Source organism: Curcuma longa, chromosome 10, assembly GCF_044706935.1.
Source record: "Curcuma longa cultivar G26 ecotype Majalengka, Jawa Barat chromosome 10, ITB_CL_G26_1.1, whole genome shotgun sequence".
In the NCBI taxonomy this organism is placed as follows: domain Eukaryota; kingdom Viridiplantae; phylum Streptophyta; class Magnoliopsida; order Zingiberales; family Zingiberaceae; genus Curcuma; species Curcuma longa.
Window position 1 is genome coordinate 7,182,507 of NC_133870.1, and position 18,953 is coordinate 7,201,459.

General features: G+C 40.1%; 2 protein-coding genes, 2 non-coding genes and 1 pseudogene across 4 annotated transcripts; all 5 read left to right on the forward strand.

Moving 5' to 3' along the window:
- The first annotated feature begins 860 nt into the window (after nucleotides 1–860).
- On the forward strand, nucleotides 861–4,831 carry LOC141836096 (putative LRR receptor-like serine/threonine-protein kinase At1g05700). The gene is made up of 13 exons (XM_074723505.1): nucleotides 861–969; nucleotides 1,050–1,611; nucleotides 1,692–2,176; nucleotides 2,310–2,445; nucleotides 2,545–2,616; nucleotides 2,707–2,778; nucleotides 2,862–2,942; nucleotides 3,019–3,191; nucleotides 3,287–3,528; nucleotides 3,596–3,722; nucleotides 3,801–3,869; nucleotides 3,956–4,151; nucleotides 4,226–4,831. Exons 1-13 carry the CDS (start codon nucleotides 888–890, stop codon nucleotides 4,653–4,655), a joined length of 2,727 nt encoding a protein of 908 aa, XP_074579606.1. The 5' UTR covers nucleotides 861–887; the 3' UTR covers nucleotides 4,656–4,831.
- A 291-nt stretch (nucleotides 4,832–5,122) lies between these two features.
- TRNAF-GAA (transfer RNA phenylalanine (anticodon GAA)) lies at nucleotides 5,123–5,195 on the forward strand. The gene has a single exon. It is a non-coding gene; the product is annotated as a tRNA-Phe (tRNA).
- A 1,222-nt stretch (nucleotides 5,196–6,417) lies between these two features.
- LOC141835567 (putative leucine-rich repeat receptor-like protein kinase At2g19210) lies at nucleotides 6,418–9,988 on the forward strand (annotated as a pseudogene).
- A 1,782-nt stretch (nucleotides 9,989–11,770) lies between these two features.
- TRNAF-GAA (transfer RNA phenylalanine (anticodon GAA)) lies at nucleotides 11,771–11,843 on the forward strand. Its single transcript has one exon. It is a non-coding gene; the product is annotated as a tRNA-Phe (tRNA).
- A 3,065-nt stretch (nucleotides 11,844–14,908) lies between these two features.
- On the forward strand, nucleotides 14,909–18,570 carry LOC141835569 (nuclear pore complex protein NUP35-like). Its single transcript, XM_074722962.1, has 4 exons — nucleotides 14,909–14,959; nucleotides 16,370–16,989; nucleotides 17,696–17,807; nucleotides 18,044–18,570. Exons 1-4 carry the CDS (start codon nucleotides 14,909–14,911, stop codon nucleotides 18,350–18,352), a joined length of 1,092 nt encoding a protein of 363 aa, XP_074579063.1. The 3' UTR covers nucleotides 18,353–18,570.
- Nucleotides 18,571–18,953: the final 383 nt, after the last annotated feature.

An 18,953-nucleotide genomic window follows, 5' to 3' on the forward strand; every position in this document is an offset into this window, starting at 1 on the left:
GAAAAATGAATTATTAAACAAATATCGAAGTTCTCGACATTGACATCCACTTTCCCTTGCTACTTTCCTTGTAGCTAGGAACACCGTCAATGTAAGTGGCACTTCTTAAGTCAAGCCGTTGCGATGGTGGTCTGCATGATGGTGTTAAAGGTGCCAAAGCCTTCTTCTATCATCTTCCACGTCAATTTGCTACTTTTCTGTAAAGCTATCAAATGGGTCCATCTACAATAGGATGGATCAATTCGTCAGAAATTTAACATATCATATAACGGAGTAGGTTGGCTCATCAATTTTACAAGTTGAAAAATCTTTAACACAATCCAAGGGGATTGTGGATTAGACAGACTAATCTATGAGTCTATCAAAAAATAAAAATTATAAAAAATATTAAAAATTTTAAATTTAGATTACAGTTTAAATGGATAAAATTAAAAATTTTAATTTTAATTTATAATTTAAATGGATCATGCTCACTAGTTCATTAAATTTTATACTTTAATTGTATATTTTTTTTAAAAAATAAATTTTCTTAATCGAGGACCAATTCAAATCTGTTGTGGACTAATTTATACGGATCACGGATGTAAAAGAGTTAATCCACTTAAATTATTTTAAAATAAATTGATAAAATTTTAATACAATTTAAATTAAATTATTTGACGGCATGCCAATTCGATGGATAACTTAAACTGAGGGTTCTACTTTTCTCCCTTCGTACTGTACACTAATTGACATAAAAAAAGGACTTTTATAAAGTTAAAGCAGCAATTTAAAGCAATGACAAGATTTACTGATTGATACAAACGGCACAGAGACGTCTGACACCAAGTTAATCCTAGAACTTACACAATATACGAACAGATAGTTGCTTTGGTTCATCGATCACCATGACAATTTCTACCTTCTCCTTCCTCGTGCTGGGAATTGCGTGCATCATCAACACAGTTCACGGCGAACCTTTTACTGATGGTAAGCAGAGGTTGCTCCAACAAATCCATGGCCGTTTGTTTGTTTGTTTCTCTGTTTAGTGTTTCTGTCTACGTTTGCAGGGTTCATAAGCATCGACTGTGGCATCAGCAGCGCCGCCGCTTACAACGACTCAATTACAAACATTCCGTACGTATCCGATGACCAGTTCATAAACACAGGGGTGAAGGCCAACATCTCCGCGAGCTTCTTCTCCTCCTCCCTCGCGAGGCAGTTGTCTACTCTTCGGAGCTTTCCTGGCGGCTCTCGCAGTTGCTATTTGCTGAACGTGACGCAGGGTCAGAAATATCTGGTGAGGGCGATCTTCATGTACGGGAACTACGACGGCCGGAACCGAGCTAGCGTCGGGAACCCGTTGCGGTTTGATCTCTACTTGGATTACAACCTTTGGAAGATCGTGAAGCTCACCGGTGCAGCTGAGGTTCACCGGCCGGAGGCCATTTTTGTGGCTTCCGCTCATACTGTGTCAGTCTGCCTGATCAAAACTGGAACAGGGATCCCATTCATCTCTGTGTTGGAGCTGAGGCCGCTCGATAGGAACATGTATCCATATACCAACGAATCTCAATCTGTGGCACTAACATATAGATACAACGTGATGCCTACGACAAATAGCAGCATAAGGTGAGAGAAGAGTTGTTTCTTTTGGGTAAGTGAAAGCCAGAAATAGCTAAAATTATTCTTCGATCGGCTGCAATTAATAGGTTTCCCCCTGATGCTTATGATCGTATCTGGGAGCCAGTCACTTGGCACTCCGATTGGGACATGATATCCACCACCTGCTCTGTGAGATCCAATTGGAGTGATTACTTCCGGCCACCGTCGGCCGTCATGCAGACCGCTGCGACCCCGTCGACCAACTCCTCCAAGTTGCACTTTCAATTTGACTATGTGAACATGGACGCCCTCGTGAACCAGTTCTATTTTATCTTCCACTTCTCAGAGCTTCTACCAAACACCAAGCGAGAGTTCAACATTTACCTTAATGATCAGTTCTGGTACGCGAACTACAGCCCGCCCCACCTCGTTGCAGGAAACGTACACAACACTGTCCCCAGTAGTGATGGCCTTCACTACTACCGATGGTCACTCGACTCCTCCGGTGTTTCTCCACTTCCTCCAATTCTCAACGCCCTTGAAGTCTACACGCCCATGTATCACACAAACGTGCCCACTGATTCTGTAGACGGTATATGCTTTTGATTTTTTTTTTTTCTCTCTCTCTCTCAGTACTGTAAGGATCTGGAACTTGTTGAATCCTGATTCTTGCTAGTTTCTTTTTTATCTGATATCGATTGTAGTTTTGTTTGTTTGGTAATCAGTTGATGCGATTACTACGATCATGGGACAATATCAACTCAAGAAAAATTGGATAGGTGATCCTTGTGCTCCCAAAGGATATGCTTGGGATGGTTTGAACTGTAGCTACACTTCCAACTCAACGAGTATTGAGACAGTGTGAGTTTTCAGCATATAGTGATTATTAGATTTAAAACTTGTAGAAAACATGTTAGAAAATTCTTGAACATTCATCTAATGAACTAACATGTCTTGCAGAAATCTGTCGTCGAGTGCACTGGCTGGTGCCATTTCGGATTCTTTTGGCAGGTTCACACGGATCAAATATCTGTGAGTGCTAGAAACTTTGAGTCCACTGCATGAGAGATATCTCATCTTATGTACAATCTAGCAATGCTTACAAATGTAATTTTGTGTAAGGGACTTGTCGTACAACAACCTCACAGGAAAACTCCCTAAAGTTCTAGGAACTTTGTCATCCCTCGAGGTGTTGTGAGTATCACCAACCAATATTACATGTTTTCATGTTTAGCTAAAGAAGAAACTGACAGCCAAACTTCGGTGTCGATCTTTAGAAATTTGACAGGCAACAACCTTAATGGATCAGTTCCTGATTCTCTGCTTCAAAAGTCACAAAATGGATCCCTGATACTGATGTATGTATTCCCTAACGTTCTTTAATTTTGATGTGATCATTCTCAATTTCCAATTATATGAACTTCTCTTTGTTAGTCTGGAAGGCAATCCAAATCTAGTTTGTACCAAGGGAACTTCATGCGATCCGACAACCGACATTAGAAAGGCAAAGAAGATTCCAACTCTTACCATTGTGGCAGTTTGTGTTCTTCTTCCGGTCGTGCTACTACTTGTGGCCTTGTACATCCGACTAAGAATCAAAGCAAAGGGTAAAGCGATGCTTCTTTGGAGTTACTGACGTGTGTTCGATACATTTCAGCCTCTGTAACTTAAATTTTTTGGTCGTGATGTTTAAATGGAAAAGGGTTGGCAAATAATTGTTTGAGGGTGGAGATGGAAGTCGATCGTCAAAGTCAGCTTTTGCAATTTGAGAATCGAACATTCACATCCCAGGAATTGATCACAATAACCAATAACTTTCAAAGAGTTATCGGCAAGGGTGGATCCGGAGTTGTATACCACGGTTACATGGAGGACGGTACTCAAGTTGCAGTCAAGAAACTTTCCCAGAAATCATCACAGGGAACTAACGAGTTTATAGCCGAGGTACCTAATCCAATCGTCTTCAGCATAAAACCAAACATTTGCTAACAATTCTAGTTTTTTGATGTAGGTCCAACATTTGCTAAGAATCCATCACAAGAACCTGGTTTCTATGGTTGGCTACTGCATGGAAGGGGATTATCAGGCACTTATCTATGAGTACATGGTCCAAGGAACCCTACAAGATCACATTAGAGGTTGCAATGACTTCGTAATATAATCTTAGTGCATGGCCCAAGCAAAGTTTACCATTGTTGTAACTAGTTTTTCTATAGGTAAAATTCACAGTGCTATTGCTTTCGACTGGGGGAAACGCCTCCAGATTGCAATTGAAGCTGCGCAAGGTTTGGCAGATTCGACACAACACTCATTTGTCATCTTGCAAAATCTTTCTTCGACCTGTTTCTTTTTCTCTTGGTTAAAAATGCAGGATTAGAGTACTTGCACTACGGATGCAAGCCACCGTTGGTCCACAGAGATGTGAAGACTGCGAACATCCTTTTGAGTGAAAGATTAGAAGCCAAGATTGCAGATTTTGGACTGTCCAAGGCCATCCAGAACTATGACGAAGCTTCTGATATCATGACGATGACTGTGGTCGGCACCATTGGATATCTTGATCCTAAGTATGTCATCAGAACTATTCCTCCTTCTAACTTTAACATCTACGTATGATGGTAAATGATCTATATATGTTTAGTTATCATTCGACCTTCCAATTGAGCGAGAAGAGCGATGTCTATAGCTTCGGGGTGGTGCTCCTGGAGCTCATCACAGCTGAACCTCCAATTCTAGAAGGTATGCCAGATGCAGAGGTGCATATCAGGGAAAGAGTGGAAGAAAGACTGAAGACGAGGAAGATCGAGGAAATAGTAGACTCAAAGCTAGAAAACAAGTGCGATATCAGTTCCATCAGGAAAGCTGTCGATTTGGCGTTTAGATGCACTAGTCGTATTCTACAGGAGAGGCCAAGCATGGGCAATGTCATAACTGATCTGAGGGAGAGCTTGCAGTTGCAGAGCATCAGTTTCAGGGGCAATGAGAATCTCCAGATGGGTAGTGATGAAGTGAGCCAAAATAGTGCACAGGAGATGGAGCAATTGGCATCCTCCTGCCCATCAGCAAGATGAGGCTTGTCGATCGATATCATTGTCTTTGATTGTCATGATGAAGTTTGCTGGGTGTTTTCAGTTTGTGATTGTTCAACTTTGATCGTGAACGAGTGTTTGAAGGTAGAGATGATATTTATTGCTCATTGCGAAATCATCCCTAGGCAATTGAATCATTTGTCAAATAATTCTTCTTATTTGGGAGTACACTGATAAATGAAGCCAATATAGGTAAAATAAATTGACTTTTGGAGAGGAAAATAGCACAAACAATTTACTAGTCCATTTACTACTATTTAATAATTAGCTTCAGACCAAGTGTTGTTAGTATTAGATTTTCTTTCAGAATACAACCTCCATTAAATAGCAGGAATAAGAGGTTCAACATCACAGCGGGGATAGCAGTTGGGAAGCGTATTACAACACATAAGATTATATTTTAATGGTATCATTATTAATAAGTTTAAATTAAATAATTATATATCACAGCGGGGATAGCTCAGTTGGGAGAGCGTCAGACTGAAGATCTGAAGGTCGCGTGTTCGATCCACGCTCACCGCATTTTTAATTTTTTCTTTTTTCTCTTTTTGTAAGTTTTGACTTTAGCACACATCTTAAAGATGTGTTAATGCCTTAAAAAATGATAAAACCTTGAAATTAACTAGAATTTATTGATGTTAATGACTGGAATTTATTGATGTTAATGACTGAGAGTCAATAGATTAAACAACAGTGATTTCAGAACTTGAAAGCATTTAAAATAGACAACAAATTATAGGAATATTTTCTCAAATGAAAGTTAAAATGATAAAGCTTGGAAGGCATGAAATAGTTATAAAGTTTTGAGTCAACAGGGTTTCCCAAAAAATTGATTAATGAGCGAGGGAAGAACGTTATTTATTTTTTAAAACAATATACCAGTATTTTTTTTTAAAACACAAAAGAAACGTATTAATAGTTTTAAATTTTTTACAAATTTAGAAGCGTAAAATCATCTTACACATGAGCGTGAGGTGATTTACAAGATAATTTGCACCTAAACTTTAGTGAAAATAATTATTTAAAAACTTAATTTTCATAATTAAAATATTTAATTTGTTAATGCATTAGATGGTTGGATACAGTGGAAACAAAATCAGTGTTACTACAGAGGAAATGCTTTGTATCATAAGCCGACAAAACCTGTGAGAGTGAAGGTCCGAAGGAGATGAAAGCACGGCCACAACTCAAATAAAAGCAAATAGATGAATGCTATATTTTGCTGTCAGCACAAGCAACAAAACGAGAAGACTCCCTTCTTGATCACAGCCTCTCTATTGTTTGTTGGTTTTGACTGATTGGTAGGACTTCAGTCTTGGCAGTTGGCACAAGCTGTTGAAAACTCAGACGAAAGAACGATAGAATTTGGAAAATTCAGGAAAGAAACAAGGAAAATAAAGGTTAGTGAGATAATCACGAACTGGTTTGATGGAGAAGTCGAAGGACCTCCAATGGCAACGTAAACAAACAGCACAAACAGTGGATAGAGTCAGGGAATGCATGCTCCATCCCTTCAAGGCCCACATATCGAAGACCGACTGAGAGACTAACGAGGGGAGACCAATATTCCAAGTCAACGGCATAGATTCAACACTATTTAACTGACTGATCTATATCTTGCCCAAGCAACTGGTTTGGCTAGATCGAAACTGACTTACTGACTCAATCCGGCGCACTGGTAATATTATATATAGTACCTGTAGGATATGCGCCATCTGATCAGCTTGCACAAAGTTAAGGGACAATGAGCTGTATTGTCTCATCAATCCCTTTGATCTTCTGCTTCATTGTGTTGGGAATTACATGCACTGTTATCGACACAGTTCGTGGCCAACCATCGTATGATGGTAAGAGTTAGCTCACAGATTTCGGCTCAGATGTTTAATCTCTCTCCCTGTTTTTTTTTTGTTTCTTTAACGCTCTGTTCCTTCGTTTGCAGGGTTCATAAGCATTGACTGTGGCATCAGCAGCGACTCCACTTACACTGACTCGATTACAAACATTCCATACGTATCCGATGACCAGTTCGTAAACACGGGGACGAAGGCCAACATCTCCCCAAATTACATCACTTCCGATCTCGAGAGGCAGTTGTCTACCGTTCGAAGCTTTCCTGATGGCTCTCGAAATTGCTACTTGTTGAATGTGACGCAGGGCGAAAAATATCTGGTGCGGGCGATCTTCATGTACGGGAATTACGACGGCCGACACCAAGCGAGTTTTGAAGACCCATTGCTGTTTGATCTCTACTTAGATTACAACCTTTGGACGATCGTGATGATCCCCGGTGCAACATATATTGAACAGCCGGAGGCCATTTTTGTGGCTTCCGCTGATACTGTGTCAGTCTGCTTGATCAAAACTGGAACAGGGATCCCATTCATCTCTGCGTTGGAGCTGAGGCCGCTCGAAAGGACCTTGTATCCATTTGCCAACGCAACTCAAAGTCTGGTACTTGGAGGTAGAGGAAACCTGATGCCTACGACAAATAGGAGAATAAGGTGAGAGAAGCATTGTTGTCTTTTTTCTGTAAATGAAAGCTAAAAATAACTTGGAAATTATTTATTCTTTGCCTGCAATTCACAGGTTTCCGGATGATATTTATGATCGTGTCTGGGTGCCGTTCATCAGACCGTCCTGGACCAACATATCCACCACCATGCCTGTGAGATCAGAATTGGGAAACCACTTCAGGCCACCGTCGTCTGTCATGCAGACCGCTGCGACCCCAATCAACTCATCCAAGTTGCTCTTTTATTTTAACTATGGCAACAATATGGACGCCCTCTCGAACCAGCTCTATGTTGTCCTCCACATCTCGGAGCTTCTACCAAACACCAGTCGAGCCTTCAACATAGAACTCAATGACATCATCTTGTACCGAAACTACAGCCCACCCTACCTCGTGGCCGATTGCATCTACAACAACATCACCGAGAGCAGTAGCAATTATAACTATCAATGGTCACTTGACTCCTCCGGCGTCTCTCAACTTCCCCCAATTCTCAACGCCGTTGAAGTCTTCACACCCATATATCACACAAACGTGGCCACTGATTCTGGAGACGGTATGCTTTGCTTTCTTCTCATGTCCATTTGTTTCCCTCCAACATGACAACTCAGTGCTGTAACAAAGTCTGGAACTCGGTGAATCCTGATTGTAGTTTCTTTTTAAACAATTTATTTTTAATATGATATTTTTTGTACATTTGTTTCTTTGGGGTAATCAGTTGCTGCAATTACTACGATCATGGGACAATATCAACTCAAGAAAAATTGGATTGGCGATCCTTGTGCTCCCAAAGAATATGCTTGGGATGGTTTGAACTGTAGCTACAATTCCAACTCAACGAATATTGAGACAGTGTAAGTTTTCAGAATAAAGCTTAACAGATTTAAAAGTTGCAGAATACATGTTAAGAAATTCTTAAACATTCATGTAACGAACTTACATATCTTTCAGGAATCTGTCGTCTAATGCACTGACTGGTGTCATTTCCAATCATTTTGGCATGTTCAAAGAACTCAAATATTTGTAAGTGCTATCGTTATTCATGTGGCTGGGCTAAGTTGTCCACTGTTTAAGAGATATCCTCACTTATTTACAATCTTGCGATGCTTACAAAAGTAATTTTGTGTTTAAGGGACTTGTCGTACAACAACCTCACGGGAAAAATCCCTGACGTTCTGGGAACTTTGTCATCGCTGCTTGTATTGTGAGTATCGACAACCAATACATGTTTTCATGTTTGGCTAAAGAATAACTGATAGCCAAACTTCGATGTCAAACTTTAGGAATTTGACAGGCAACAACCTTAATGGACCGATTCCTGATTCTTTGCTTCAAAAGTCGCATAATGAATCCCTGATACTCATGTATGTATTCTCTAATGTGCTTTTGATGCTCTAAAGGTTACAAGTACTTTGATCATTCTCAATTTTTAAGTATTCTCACTTTGTTTGGTTCTGTAAACCGCTAGTCTTGAAGACAATCCAAATCTAACTTGTACCAACGGAACTCCATGTAAACTGACAGCGGATACTGGGCATGCAAAGAAGATTCCAATTCTTGTTATTGTGTTGACTGTTTGTGTAGTTCTGGTTGCAGTGTTCTTGCTCGTATCCTTTTTTGTCTATCGAAGAAAGGTAAAATCAACAGGTAATACTTCTTTGCAGAAGTCGTCATTGACTTGTATTTGCCAAATTTCAGCCTACAAAATCTAAAATTCAACTCGTTGCCATGTTTAAATTGAAATGATCATGAAGATCGTGCTTTAAAACTGAAGGCGCGACCATTCACATACCTGGAATTGAAGAAAATAACCAATAACTTTGAAAATCTTATTGGCAAGGGTGGGTTTGGTAATGTGTACCGCGGTTCCTTGAATGATGGTACTCCAGTTGCAGTCAAGGCACGTTCCCAATCATCAGACCTAAACGATCACATCATAGGTTTGAACTATGCAAATTGTTATTCAATATCTCTTAATCCGTCTCACTGAACATCCATTTAATGAGCTAGCGTTCCTATAATCATCCTCAACAGGTAAAACTGTTAGTGACATTACATCAGATTGGAAAATGCGCCTACAAGTTATCATTGAAGCCGCACGAGGTTTGGTAGCAATAAAGGGTGAATTACATATTTTCTTATAGATTCATTCTTTGCGACGATGTTCCTAGTTCTCTTTATCTCAAATTCAGGATTAGAGTATTTGCATCATGGCTGCACACCACCACTGGTGCATAGAGATGTGAAGTCTACAAACATCCTCTTGAATGAAAAACTAGAGGCCAAGATTGCAGATTTTGGACTGTCCAAACCCATCCAAAACGATACTAGTTATGTTGGAACCTCTGGTTCCCTAATGTCCAGGGGCATCCAATATACCATGACATCAGACGTGGCTGGAACCCCAGGATACGTTGATCCACAGTGTTCGACCTTAGAATACAGCGAGAAGAGTGATGTATAGCTTTGGGGTGGTCCTCCTGGTGCTCATCACAGGTCAACCTGCAATTCTGAAAGCTGTGCCAGATGGAATGGCCTTTATAGTTGAACGAGTGCACGAAAAGCTCAAGAGAGGGAACATTGAGGCCATAATAGATTCAAGACTACAAAACATTTACGATATCAATTCCATTTGGCGAACTGCCGATCTAGCACTTCGATGCACATCTGACGTTCCCAGTGAGAGGCCAACCATGACCGAGGTCATAACTGAGCTTCTTGAAATTGTCTCATGAAAGGACCACTCCAGACCAGAACCAATGAGATTAGCCAAAGTTGCTCCAGAAATAGAAGTGCAAGATAAGACTTCTCCAAATCATCGTCCTTGATTATGATATATGGTTTGGTTGGATAGTTCTTCTATATGACCAGGTTGAAATTTCCCAATGGTCATAACTTTCCTGATCGAGGTAGTTTGTTAATTTACATGTGTGTCAAGTAGTGTGAAGTTTGAATGCTATTTGCTAATGAAAGTGTCTTGAAAACAGTTTGTATCAGATTATGTATCTTATAGTTAGCAGCTATGATCTGTTGGAGAGGAAAATACCGCAAACATTTTACTAGTTCATTTACTATTTAATAATTAGCTTTAGACCAAGAGTTGTTTTTATTACAGAATACAACCATGGAAAACTTTACCAAAAAATTTAATAATTAAACTGGAATATACACATTGCATTATGCTCAGTTAGGAGACTGAAGATCTAAAAGTCGCATATTCAATCCAAGCTCACTGCATGTGTTTTTTTCTTTCTTTCTTTCCACTTTTTTCTGTTCTCGAGGGCAATGCCAAAGCAAGTTTTTTTTTTTTTTTAAGAAAAAGCCTAAACCAAATCAATCAACAAAAGCAAAGCCTACAAAATTCCAAAGCTTGAAATGCAAGGCCACAACTATAAATAGATGATAATAAACACAACAAACAAAATGAGAAGACTCTTCCGCCTCATCACTGCCTCTCTTTGTTGGTTTTGACTGATGTAAGCCTTCGGTCTTGGCAACAAGCTATGCAGAATTCATGAGAAAAGAAAGAAAGAAACAATTGGAAAATTCAGAAAGAAACAAGAGAATCATGAGGGTGTTCTGAATTTAACTGGCACTTGAGCGGTAGGGACGGTGAGATTGCCTATCCGATTCTCTCCTTCACATGCAGTCTATACTATATACAATCTTGCTATCACATTAATTATATATAGTACCTGTAGGATATGCGCCATCTGATCAGCTTGCAGACTTAAGGGACAATGAGCTGTATTGTTTCATCAATCCCTTTGATCTTCTTCTTCGTTGTGTTGGTAAATACCGCCCTTTTATCGATGCAGTTTGGCCAACCATTAATGTATGATGGTAAGAGCTCACAGATTATTTAACGCTCTGTTCCTTAATTCGTTTGCAGGGTTCATAAGCATTGACTGTTAGACTCCACTTACACTGACTCAATTACAAACATTCCATACGTATCCGATGTCCAGTTCATAAACACGGGCGTGAAGGCCAATGTCTCCTCAGATTACATCACTTCCGCTCTCGCGACGCAGTTGAATGATGGCTCTCGCAATTGCTACTGTGACGCAGGGCGAATTACAAGCATGGAAAACTTTACCAAAAAATTTAATAATTAAACTGGAATATACAATTACATTATAGCGGGATAGCTCAGATTAGCGAGACAAGATCTAAAAGTCGCATATCCACTAGCATGCACCAAGCGAGTATGTGAAGTTTCATTGCTAATGAAATAATTGTCTTGAAAACAGTTTGTGTTTTCGTTAGCATCTTGTGATATATCTCTTATCAAAAAGTTTTCAGTTACTAGTTGTAGAGAGTCGATCGATGGCACGATTACAATTTGGGAGAGATCTAAAACAATTCTTCTTATTTGGGAGTACACTAATAATTGAAGCCGACATATATAGGTAAAATAAATTGACTTTTGAAGAGGAAAATACCACAGACAATTTACTTGTTCATTTACTCTTTTCTTTCAGAATACACCCTAAATTAAAGAAGGTGAATACGGATTAGCAGGAATATTCAACAATTTACCAATTATAAAATGATTAAAATATAATAAATAAATTATGTCATAGCGGGGATAGCTCAGTTGGGAGAGCGTCAGACTGAAGATCTGAAGGTCGCGTGTTCGATCCACGCTCACCGCATTTTTGTATTTTTGTGATGCGTTATCAGAAGAACTGGGCATTTTTATATATTTTGTTGCTCGTAATATAGAAGTTTCTTCTGGCTCTTGAGAGACCGGGTGATGTGTTATCTGAAGAGACATTGGATGGAATTGTATTGATCATCACATCTTGTGCGAGAATTCGAAAGAATACAGGTTTCAACTCAAAAATTCTTAAAATAAAAATTTTAAAAATTACTCTCAATATTAAAAAAATCCTGAAAATTATTCAAAATAATAATAATAATTATCAAATCCTCCTACGCAAAACGTAGACAGAAACACAGTAAAGGAAAAGAGATTATTGAAGCAACAGTAACCTCTGAGTGCCATCGGTATGTAGGAGGTTGGCCATAACCGTGTTGATGGTGCATTCTTTCCATCGCAAGGAAGAAGCACGTAAAAGTTACCGTGATTAGTGAGTCAAAGCAACTCATATATATATCCTCCATTCCTCCCATGCATGACTCTTGCACAAATGGATATGATCATATTAATATATTGTGAATGTTAAGTATAACATATTGTGAATGTTGTATAAGGTTAATAGTTTCTTGCCATTACTTTAAAGTTTATGAATCTCTTTTTGCATTAAGCATTGATTATTTTACAAACTCGCACTATTACTCTATTACTTATGAGGTGATTGGTGAAGATTTGTAAGAACACAGAGTGTAAATTGTACAAAAAAAACTATAAGATTATATTACAGTTGCACATGTATATTTTATTTGGAAGGTCGTAGATATACAATTTACATCAGCTTTGAGAAACTAAAAGGCTTTAGAGGAGTCTAAATACGATCATATATAAAAGATCAAGATGATGCTAAACCAGTCTGAACAGTGAACTAATTGGTTGATTAGCTAGGCTTAATGGCTCAAATTAGTATTTTCAAACCATTATCTTTCATATTAATATTCACATTGTGAAACAAGTTACAGAAATTAACAACACTACTAGCCCTAATTAGTTATTATAATTACATATCAATATAATAATAATTAATTACTATCATATATTTTGTCCGCATGTGTGGAATTATTATGTCAGAGCTCCATCCTCGGCCCACAGCTGATGGCCCTAACGATATTGTTCTTGGGCATGGCCATGGCGGTAGGCGTCGTCGTCCGTCTCTGGGAGCACTTCTTTGCGATATCCCGCATGGAGAGCGCGAGGGAGAGCTTGGGGTTCATCCTCACCGTCGCGTTGAACTTGCTGCACAGCGACATGTGCGACGCCAGAGCTTCTTCTTTGGTGATCATCAATGGCGGCGGCGACGCCGTTGGATGAGCCTCTCGCTTCATTTGCAGCTCCAAGTTGATGGCCTCGGAGCAGAGACCGCAGATCCAGTTGCCGTGGAACGCGTCCCGGATGCGGCGGATGTAGGTCGGAGTGCACTCCTCCGACATCCCGCAGCACTCGCACCGCACGCTCTCCACTCCCTGCGTAACCACTTGATCCTTTGTCGCCTTCTGATCGCTGCTGGTCTTCTCGCCGGCGGCGCCTTCGTCGTCGTCGGAGGCGATGACGAGCTTGGTGGCACGCATCTCGAACACCGTCACGTCGGCTGAGTCAGCTCGTAGAAGCGGGTGACTCTTTAGCAGCAGCAGGTTGTTCTGCATGTGTATGATCAGTTAATTAGCTCCAAGAATAAATAGTTATTTTGACATTACATTTTTTTATAATGTGATTACACTTGTTCAAATTATTATTATTTATAATCCAATTATTTTTTTCTTCAAATTTATTAACCCTATTTTTTTCTCATATTTTCCCTCCTATCTTCAATCCTCCTCTTAAGAAAATTCCCTCATAAAATATCAGAAAGACTAAGACAATATCATTATAGAGGGTGGTTATTAGTGATGTTATCAAAATTTTAATATCATTAAAAGTATATTATAAGGGTACTAATAGCTCTTGATCGAGAGGACTTTTGTAGCTAGGGTTTTATCCCTCATAATCTAGGATTAAATAGCTGAAACATATTAAGGAGATTGTTGTTTTTGTTCTCTTCATCTTTCTTTTCACTAGCTGTATGTGAGTATCTGCAAGCACTGAGACCATTAATACAAACAAGGAAGATGCATGATTGGTTATAATTAATTACCTTGCTGAGCATGAGGCTTGCTTCCTTCGCGACGTCAGAGAACGAAGCCATGGAGTGTACAAACTTCAACTGTCTATATGATCACCTCCCTCCCTCCCTCCCTCAATTTATAGATCGCCATGCATGCATGCATGATTGCCAAAAGGCGATGCAGATGGAGTGGGCCAATAAATGCTTGCGACTTGCGAGGGTGAAGATCGAACCTCCCAAGTTGTTGGGGTCCCATGCACGCTACGTAATGGCAAAAAGTGGCCGTGTGCAGATTAACTCCCCTTTCCGCCTTTCGTGATCAGAAGAAAAGATGGGAGATCGAGCTTTCAGTAGTTCGCCCACTAACTTAATTAGTTGGCAAAAGGCAGCAACTGGAGGCACGTCAGACACTGTTGAAAGGCGTCTGAAGTAGTCCAGAGTAACTGCACTAAGAGATTATATATATAATATATATCAGAAACCCTAATTCAGTAAACATATATACATCATCAAAATATATTTATTCTAAATATATTTATACTCTAGCACTCTAGGAATGAATTAATAAATTAGATATATAGATTAATCTGACTAATAATAAGTGAATATATATAAGCTAGAGCTCTAGAATATCTGGAGATTAATTAATGTGGCGCACATGGTTTTCCCAGACTGTTGTCTGGAAGGCAGAGCCGGCTCTAGGCATAGGCCACTAAGGCCTATGCCTAGGGGCCCAAGTTCATAAGGGCCCATTTTCTTTAAAATTTTAATTATTATATATATATATATATATAATAATAATAATAATAATAATAGGTACGCAAGACGCGCGGATCCAATTTTTTTTAAATTTTAATTATTATATATATATAATAGGTACGTAGAACGGACCTATTTTGATCAAGGAATCCGTTCCCTGAACCTATTTTGATCGGGAAATCTCTAAATCCGAGAAAGCGGGGATGGAGATGGGGAATATTCGAATCTCGGAAAACAGGGATGGATCGGGGACAGTATTCCAAATATTCTCCGTCCTCATCCCCTAACAGTCGAACCCGACCTCGTCCCCCGAACTTATCGGGGCTCCTCCGTCGAGGAGTTAATGAATACTCGCTTGAAAGCCTGAAATTTATGTAAAAATTTAATGAAGGATGGGGTTTGAATTCCCAAACTTTTGTTTAAGAGAGAGAGATTTTACCACCTAGACTATTACAATTTGTTCGTGGGGTTTGAAATACCCACGGGGAAAATCATCCCCGAAACCCGCGGGGATTCTCGAAACTCATGGGGATCTCCGAAATTCGCTGGATACCCAAAATCCGACGGGGACAGGGATGATATTTAAATTATGATACCCGACGGGGATGTGGACGGGGATGGTATATGAGTTTGGATTTCAAGGACGGGGATGGAGAAAGCTTCCTCGCGAATCCCCGAACCCGTTGCCATCCCTAGTTAGAAAACTAAATTTTATATAAAAATCTATTTTTAAATTAATAATTAGAAAACTAAATTTTATATAAAAATTTATTTTTAAATTAATATTTTATTTTTAAAAAAATTAAACCCGCCGTTGTCGATTCCAAGTCCGAATATAAAAAAAATAAAGGGTAGTCCGGTGCACGAAGCTCCCGCCATACGAGGTCCGGGGAAAGGATCAATTGTACGCAGCATTATCTTGCCTTTGGCAGAGGCTGTTTCCATGATTTAAACCCGTGACTTCTAAGTCATATGGCAGCAACTTTACCGTTGCGCCAAGACTCCCCTTCCGAATAAAAAAGGATGAAGAAAAATTTTATATTTTAAAAAAATATATTAAAGATCTTTAAAAAAATATTTAGCCTAGGGCCCCAAAACACCTTGAGACGGCCCTGCTGGAACGACTACGAACAAAAACTATGCACGGATGGATGCTATTCATTAATTGTTCAAGTTACAGAGATCAGCAGCAGTTAGTTGCCAATCAACTTCCATTAGTTTCCTTTTGCTAATAAATCTAAGCACCAACCCTGAGAAGCTCGTGTTGATTGATTGTGGAATATTATGAATTTAAACCTCTCAAGTGAATCTTGTGATCATCTCTGAAATCAATATGGATTCTGCATATCTTATCCCATCACTAACTTTTCACTTTGTTAATTTACTCTTCCTCCTCTCCTGCGTTTTTTCACAAATATCTCAGGCCAGCGCACAGTGAAGAGAAGAGAAAGGAGAAGATTGTTGTTCAATTTACTGTAATGTTTTAAAGTGACAAGGCCCAAGAGAACTAGCCAGTAGTGATAAGGCCCAAAAGCCCGTTTTGGCCCATTTATTGCTTTGAACACCAGTTTCCTTTTCAAAATCATCTGTTAACGCGTTAACCGCGAGCCTTCGATGAAATTTCGTTCTATCGCCACCGCTTTTTCCTCCGTCGATCGATCTAGGGTTTGAGGTTTCGCCAGAGGAAAGGGTGTCGGCGACCCATCAGCGACGATGAGCTCCCCGTGCCGCGGAGCTCCACCAAGCCGACGCGGCTGTCTCCATTCTTCCGAGACCTCGCCTCGCCCATCTCCCCCCACCGCCGACCCGCCGGCCAATTCTCCGCGCCCCGCCACGGCGCCGCCGCTGCCTCCGACCTCCCTCCGCCGCCCGTCTTCACGCTCGACGATCGCGCGGACTTCTCGCCCGAGGCCGACCTCCCGCCGCCTTCGCAGCTGTCTCCCATCGGCGCCAGGAGCTGGGGGCAGAAGGGATCGCTTTCCCCTTCTCCTTCCTGTTCATCCTCTTCCCGCTTCCTTCCGACCCGAGCGGCGGAGGCGAATGGCGCTGGCCCTTCCGACCGGCGTGGGAAGAACCCTGAAGGCTCGAGTTGGACGATTTCGCCTGCCGACAAGGGTGGGGAACGAGATGCGGACCGCGGCTCGCCTGTAGATGGGGTGGTTGAGCCGGGAGCGTTGATTGTGCTTCCGCCGCCGCCGAGTAGGGATCTCCCGAGGCCTGACCTGCAAGGACCTGCGGTGCTGAATGGTGGCCTGGAGGTGGACACATGGGTTACTGTTTTTGGGTATGAAATCAATTTCTCGCTTTGCTAGCTCTGGATTTTTCTTCTGTTGAGGTTATTTTCCTTGCCATTTCATCATATGGCTAATTATGTCTTGTGCCCTACTTATCTTCAATTGTTTTAGCTATAATAACCTCAGATGACCTTAATTCCTTGCTACTTTGTTGGTTGATTCGTACTAGAGAGAAAACTCAAATAGCTTTCTTTCATGAGTATGCACAGATTATAGACCTGGATTATACGAGTTTTTTCAGTGGCATCCATTGTAAAGTTTATAAAATGTAGTTACTCTTTACTTTTATACAGTGAATTTCCTGCTTTCCATGATTTTGATGAACCATATGTTTGTTCATTCTCCTTTGCCTTGCACCTTGTTGAAGAAGATCCACATAAATAATTTATTGTGGAATAGGAGCTCATGGTGTTAAGAGAGATCCTGGATACCTGAATGGTGACCTTATGAGTTATGACCAATTTTAAGCTTTCATATCCTAGAGTTTTTGAGACAGTGTCATTATATTCCTTTGTCACCCGGCTGCCATAAGCATAGATAGTTTGGTTCGTTCAGATGAAAGAACTGTTTTGATCATATACAAACAATATTAATGCCTTGCTATTTCTTCTTCATGAGAACTACTTAAGAATACTTTGCATTGTGGCTTTCAATTGCACAGCTATATTTGATTACTGCATCATTCCTTCTTTCTAGGTTTTCTCCTGCAGATACTAACTTGGTTCTTCGGGAGTTTGAAAAATGTGGCCCCATACTAAAACATGTACCTGGGCCGAGGAATTCCAACTGGATACACATTCTCTATCAGGTAATCTATCTTTCTCATTCACGTCTTTCAACTTAAAATTGTTGGTGTTCTTTCTTATTTCCTAACACTGAGAAGAACACGCCATTCAGATTATAGTTTTGGCAATCTGTTATATGGTTATATCTATGAAGGATCCATTCATTTCGCAGAAAGTAACTTACATGGGTTGTTATTTCTTCTTTTATCTCATGCCAAATGATATATTTATATTCTTGTTTCATCTTTGTGTCCTGCAGAAACCCTATCATGCACAAATAGCTCTCAATAAAAATGGAACTCAGCTAAACAGTCTGTTGATAGTTGGAGTGAAACCTGTAGACCCAATGCATCGCCATCATCTAAAGGAATCGGCACACCAAATCAATCAAGGAGGCTTCATGGTTTCATTGCCCTCCAAGGTTGGTACTTTGAGTCGATCATCGAATCATGCAGATAAGTCTTCGAATTACAGTGCTGATAAGAGGCACCACCATACAATTGGAATAATTGCAACTCCAGCAAATTCTCTTGTATCCAAGGTCATCGACTTGGTGTTCGGAATGTGAGTGGGAGTTGCAATAATGCTCTTACATGAAAAGATAGTGAGTTATTGAGGCTTGATTTTGTTATGGCGAAGGAGTTTCTTGCAACAATTTATCGGTTGTGTTGTATTAACAGTGTGCTCAGAATCACTGACCCATTTGAGTTTAGCCTTTACTTTTGCAAGAACTCTTTTAAGAGTGTCTCTCTTGCGGCTGCGGTGAAAAAAAACAGAAAAAAGAAATAAAATGACAATTATTTTAGTCCTACTTTGTTTACATTTACTTCAATAGGGAAAAACAAAGAGGTCCTAATCTCCAAATTCTCTGTTAGCAGGGTCCCATTTGGTAATTTGCCTTGTGGTCGTATATGAAAATCTGTCACTTTCTTCTTTAATTTGGCTCTTAGTTTTCCCATGCAGCTCGAGAACAATGCCAATTTTCAATTCAATTCTGAGCCATTGCATTAATATCGCACTGATAAATGCGTATTAATTATCAGTCGACGACTGCTATTTCAAATAGGTTCCTGTTCAAATTGAAGCTTTGGCCGGGCTGTCTCCATTAAAGCCCTCGCCTGACACCACACTCCAAAATCTACACATGTTGGTGGGTACCTGTCTTCTCA

Excerpts from the sequence above, each read along its gene's own strand:
- LOC141836096 (XM_074723505.1), top strand. The coding sequence starts at position 888 with ATGACAATTTCTACCTTCTCCTTCCTCGTGCTGGGAATTGCGTGCATC. Across the intron at positions 2,943-3,018 it reads AATGGATCCCTGATACTGAT|TCTGGAAGGCAATCCAAATC; the intron begins GTATGTATTCCC and ends TCTCTTTGTTAG. Across the intron at positions 3,192-3,286 it reads ACTAAGAATCAAAGCAAAGG|GGTTGGCAAATAATTGTTTG; the intron begins GTAAAGCGATGC and ends TAAATGGAAAAG.
- LOC141835569 (XM_074722962.1), top strand. The coding sequence starts at position 14,909 with ATGGAGATGGGGAATATTCGAATCTCGGAAAACAGGGATGGATCGGGG. Across the intron at positions 14,960-16,369 it reads ACAGGGATGGATCGGGGACA|GGTTTGAGGTTTCGCCAGAG; the intron begins GTATTCCAAATA and ends CGATCGATCTAG. Across the intron at positions 16,990-17,695 it reads ACATGGGTTACTGTTTTTGG|GTTTTCTCCTGCAGATACTA; the intron begins GTATGAAATCAA and ends CCTTCTTTCTAG.